Source organism: Ascaphus truei, chromosome 22, assembly GCF_040206685.1.
Source record: "Ascaphus truei isolate aAscTru1 chromosome 22, aAscTru1.hap1, whole genome shotgun sequence".
In the NCBI taxonomy this organism is placed as follows: domain Eukaryota; kingdom Metazoa; phylum Chordata; class Amphibia; order Anura; family Ascaphidae; genus Ascaphus; species Ascaphus truei.
In genome coordinates, this window is record NC_134504.1 from 6715760 (window position 1) to 6721035 (window position 5276).

Below are 5276 nucleotides of genomic sequence, written 5' to 3' on the forward strand. Positions count from 1 at the left end.
TACTCTTGCTGCTCTCCCCCTCCATGCCGGTGATACTCTCGCTGCTCCATCTGTGCAGGCTGGTGAAACTCTTGCTGCTCTCTCCCTGCAGCCTGATAACTCTTGCTGCTCTCTCCCTGCAGCCCGGTAATACTCTTGCTGCTCTCTCCCTGCAGCCCGGTGATACTCTTGCTGCTCTCTCCCTGCAGCCCGGTGATACTCTTGCTGCTCTCCCCCTGCAGGCTGGTGATACTCTTGCTGCTCTCTCCCTGCAGGCTGGTGATACTCTTGCTGCTATCTCCCTGCAGCCTGATAATACTCTTGCTGCTCTCTCCCTGCAGCCCGGTGATACTCTTGCTGCTCTCTCCCTGCAGCCCGGTGATACTCTTGCTGCTCTCTCCCTGCAGCCCGGTGATACTCTTGCTGCTCTCTCCCTGCAGCCCGGTGATACTCTTGCTGCTCTCTCCCTGCAGCCCGGTGATACTCTTGCTGCTCTCTCCCTGCAGGCTGGTGATACTCTTGCTGCTCTCTCCCTGCAGGCTGGTGATACTCTTGCTGCTCTCTCCCTGCAGCCCGGTGATACTCTTGCTGCTCTCCCCCTGCAGGCCGGTGATACTCTTGCTGCTCTCTCCCTGCAGGCTGGTGATACTCTTGCTGCTCTCTCCCTGCAGGCTGGTGATACTCTTGCTGCTCTCTCCCTGCAGGCTGGTGATACTCTCGCTGCTCTCTCCCTGCAGGCTGGTGATACCCTCGCTGCTCTCTCCCTGCAGGCTGGTGATACTCTCGCTGCTCTCTCCCTGCAGGCTGGTGATACTCTTGCTGCTCTCTCCCTGCAGCCCGGTGATACTCTTGCTGCTCTCCCCCTGCAGGCTGGTGATACTCTTGCTGCTCTCTCCCTGCAGGCTGGTGATACTCTTGCTGCTCTCTCCCTGCAGGCTGGTGATACTCTTGCTGCTCTCTCCCTGCAGGCTGGTGATACTCTTGCTGCTCTCTCCCTGCAGGCTGGTGATACTCTCGCTGCTCTCTCCCTGCAGGCTGGTGATACCCTCGCTGCTCTCTCCCTGCAGGCTGGTGATACTCTTGCTGCTCTCTCCCTGCAGGCTGGTGATACTCTTGCTGCTCTCCCCCTGCAGGCTGGTGATACTCTTGCTGCTCTCTCCCTGCAGCCCGGTGATACTCTTGCTGCTCTCCCCCTGCAGGCTGGTGATACTCTTGCTGCTCTCTCCCTGCAGGCTGGTGATACCCTCGCTGCTCTCTCCCTGCAGGCTGGTGATACCCTCGCTGCTCTCTCCCTGCAGCCCAGTGATACTCTTGCTGCTCTCTCCCTGCAGGCTGGTGATACTCTCGCTGCTCTCTCCCTGCAGGCTGGTGATACCCTCGCTGCTCTCTCCCTGCAGGCTGGTGATACTCTTGCTGCTCTCTCCCTGCAAGCTGGTGATACTCTTGCTGCTCTCTCCCTGCAGGCTGGTGATACTCTTGCTGCTCTCCCTGCAGGCTGGTGATACTCTCGCTGCTCTCTCCCTGCAGGCTGGTGATACCCTCGCTGCTCTCTCCCTGCAGGCTGGTGATACTCTCGCTGCTCTCTCCCTCCCACACTCGCAGGCCTCTCCCGCAGCAGCTTCACTCGTTCAATCTGTGGAGGAGAAACAGAGACCCTGAGATAACACTAACCTGGCTCTCCCCTCAGGGGGACCTCACCTGATTGTCTCTCACCTCTGGGGGGGCCACACCGGATTGTCTCACTTCAGGGGGGCCTCACCTTATTCGCTCTCACCTCATGGGGGCCTCACCTGATTGGCTCTCACCTCATGTGTCCATCACCTGATTGGCTCTCACCTCAGGGGTCCCTCGTCTAATTGGCTCTCACCTCATGGGGGTCTCACCTGATTGGCTCTTACCTCAGGGGTCCCTCACCTGATGGTCCCTCAACTCAGGGGTCCGTCACCTGATTGGGTCTCACTTCAGGGGTTCCTCACCTGATTGGGTCTCACCTCAGGGGTCCCTCACCTAATTAGTTCTCACCTGATTGGCCCTCGGGTCCCGCTGTCACGTGGCCTCCACAAACAGCAGTTACCTAGCAACCTGCGAGACCACGCCCCCACACGCTTCCTTCAGGCCCCGCCCCCGGTGCGTGCTCGCCCCCGACACGCCAGCCACGGGAGCGCTGACATGTCACTGGGCCGGGGCAGCGGCGGCCATCTTTGCTTCGGGCAGAAAACTATTAAGCACCAAGAATACCCCGCCTGGGCTTCTGAGGACGTACACGGCGTGCTCGCTCCCGCGCCGACGTGCTGGCTCCCGTCACATCCCGGGCGCGCTCCCGGGGAAGATGGCGCCCAGTGCTCGGGTGCTGAAGCTCGGCCGCCGGTACAAGCTGCTGGCTGCGGCCGCGCTGCTCCTGCTGCTCATACAGGGCCTGGTGGTGTGGAGCTTCAGCGGCCTGGAGGAGGAGGAAGGGGACAGAGGGGAGGTGAGATAAGGCACACTTGGAGGGAGAGGGGGGAGAGGGGTTGCTGAAGGAGGGGGAGTGACGGGAGAGGGGGTGCTGAATGAGGTGGAGGGACGGGAGAGGGGGTGCTGAAGGAGGGGGAGTGACGGGAGAGGGGGTGCTGCAGGAGGTGGAGGGACGGGAGAGGGGGTGCTGAATGAGGTGGAGGGACGGGAGAGGGGGTGCTGAATGAGGTGGAGGGACGGGAGAGGGGTGCTGAAGGATGGGGAGAGACGGGAGAGGGGGTGCTGAAGGATGGGGAGTGACAGGAGAGGGGGTGCTGAAGGAGGGGGAGAGACAGGGGAGGGGGTGCTGAAGGAGGGGGAGAGACAGGAGAGGGGGTGCTGAAGGAGGGGGAGAGACAGGAGAGAGGGTGCTGAAGGAGGGGGGAGAGACAGGAGAGGGGGTGCTGAAGGAGGGGGAGAGACAGGAGAGGGGGTGCTGAAGGAGGGGGAGAGACAGGAGAGGGGGTGCTGAAGGAGGGGGAGAGACAGGAGAGGGGGTGCTGAAGGAGGGGGAGAGACAGGAGAGGGGGTGCTGAAGGAGGGGGAGAGACAGGAGAGGGGGTGCTGAAGGAGGGGGAGAGACAGGAGAGGGGGTGCTGAAGGAGGGGGAGAGACAGGAGAGGGGGTGCTGAAGGAGGGGGAGAGACAGGAGAGGGGTGCTGAAGGAGGGAGAGGCAGGGGAGGAGGTGCTGAAGGAGGGGGGGAGAGGGTTGCGGAAGGAGGGGGTGCTGAAGGAAGGGGGAGAGGGGGGTTTCTGAAGGAGAAAGGGAGAGGGGGGTTGCTGAAGGAGGGGACGAGGGGGTGCTGAAGGAGTGGAAGAGGTGCTGATGGAGGGGGAGGTGCTGATGGAGGAGGGAGAGAGGAGGGAGTGCTGAAGGTGGGGGAGGGAGGGGTGCTGAGAGAGGGGTTGCTGAAGGAGGGTGGAGAAGGTGCTGAAGGAGGGGGGTGCTGAAGGAAGAAGTGACGAGAGACGGGGTGCTGAAGGAGGGGGAGAGACGGGAAGGGGGTGCAGAAAGAGGGGGAGAGACGGATGAGGGGGTGCTGAAGGAGGGGAGGGGGTTCTGAAGGCGGGGAGGGAGGGGTGCTGGTGGAGGGGTTGCTGAAGGAGGGGTGGGGTTGGGATGGTGAAGGAGGGGGAGAGGGGGTGCTGGAGGGGAAGAGACGGGAGAGGGGTGCTGAAGGAGGGGAACAGAAGGTGCTGAAGGAGGGAGAGGGGGTGCTGAAGGAGGGGGAGTGATGGGAGAGACGGGTGCTGAAGGAGGGGGAGAGACAGAAGTGGGGGGTGCTGAAGGATGGAGAGGGGGTGCTGAAGGAGGGGAGAGGGGGCGCTGAAGGAGGGGGAAGAAATGGGAGAGGGGGTGCTGAAGGAGGAGGGGTGACGGGAGAGGGGGTGCTGAAGGAGGGGTAGAGACAGGGTACTGAAGGAGGGGGAGAGGGTGCTGCAGGAAGAGGGAGAATGACAGGAGAGGAGGGGACGGTGGGTGTGATGAGAGAGGATTGGGAAAGAGTAACAGTGAGAAGTGGGTGAGTGGGGTGTAAGCTGACAGTGTAACGGGGAGAAGTGGGCGAGTGGGGTCTCTGCCCGCAGAGCTGACAGTGTAACGGGGAGAAGTGGGCGAGTGGGGTGTAAGCTCACAGTGTAACGGGGAGAAGTGGGCGAGTGGGGTCTCTGCCCGCAGAGCTGACAGTGTAACGGGGAGAAGTGGGCGAGTGGGGTCTCTGCCCGCAGAGCTGACAGTGTAACGGGAGAAGTGGGCGAGTGGGGTCTCTGCCCGCAGAGCTGACAGTGTAACGGGGAGAAGTGGGCGAGTGGGGTCTCTGCCCGCAGAGCTGACAGTGTAACGGGGAGAAGTGGGCGAGTGGGGTCTCTGCCCGCAGAGCTGACAGTGTAACGGGGAGAAGTGGGCGAGTGGGGTCTCTGCCCGCAGAGCTGACAGTGTAACGGGGAGAAGTGGGCGAGTGGGGTCTCTGCCCGCAGAGCTGACAGTGTAACGGGGAGAAGTGGGCGAGTGGGGTCTCTGCCCGCAGAGCTGACAGTGTAACGGGGAGAAGTGGGCGAGTGGGGTCTCTGCCCGCAGAGCTGACAGTGTAACGGGGAGAAGTGGGCGAGTGGGGTCTCTGCCCGCAGAGCTGACAGTGTAACCCGTTGTGATTGCAGAGGGCTCTGCAGAGAAGAAGCCGCAGCCCGGATAACTCCGAGCTCGCCAAGGACCCAGACAGCTCCGCGGGGCGCAGGGGCAGCGTGGGCCGCAAACCATGGAGATGGAGGTCAGAGGGAGCGGGCGGCGAGGTGGGCAAAGGGGCCACCGCTAAGCACAAGCAGGGGCCACGCATCCATGTGCCCCGGGAAACCTGGCACAACCTCACCCGAGAGGGCGACACGGGTAGCGTGGAGGGGGGACCTCACCCCACAGACCAAAGCTTCACCCCCAAGTGTGAGATAGCGGGCAAGGATGCCCTGTCTGCCCTCGCCCGAGCCACCACCCGCCAGTGCCAGCAGGAGATCGCCAACGTGGTGTGTCTGCACCAGGCCGGACAGCTCATGCCACAGAATGTGCAACGGCACTGCCCGCTGACCGGTGAGGGCACACTCCCCCGACACTGTCTCTCTCATACTGCCCCTGTCTCTCGGGGATGGTGGGCGCAGTCTGAGCGGTCTCTCAGGGGAGTGGGCGTAGTCAGAGCTGTTCTCCGGAGTGGGCGTAGTCTGAGCTGTCTCTCCGGGGAAAGGTGGGCACACTGCGAGCTGTCTCTCGGGGAAGGTGGGCGCAGTCTGAGCTGTCTCTCGGGGAAGGTGGGCGCAG

General features: G+C 62.7%; 1 protein-coding gene across 1 annotated transcript in view; it reads left to right on the forward strand.

Annotated features, from left to right (window-relative positions):
* Nucleotides 1-1978: 1978 nt before the first annotated feature.
* XYLT2 (xylosyltransferase 2) overlaps nucleotides 1979-5276 on the forward strand; it is a 4691-nt gene continuing 1393 nt past the window's right edge. The window contains exons 1-2 of the mRNA XM_075579635.1: nucleotides 1979-2449; nucleotides 4631-5109. Coding sequence (XP_075435750.1) covers nucleotides 2309-2449; nucleotides 4631-5109 — 620 coding nt within the window. The 5' untranslated portion in view covers nucleotides 1979-2308. The remainder of the gene's footprint in view (nucleotides 2450-4630; nucleotides 5110-5276) is intronic.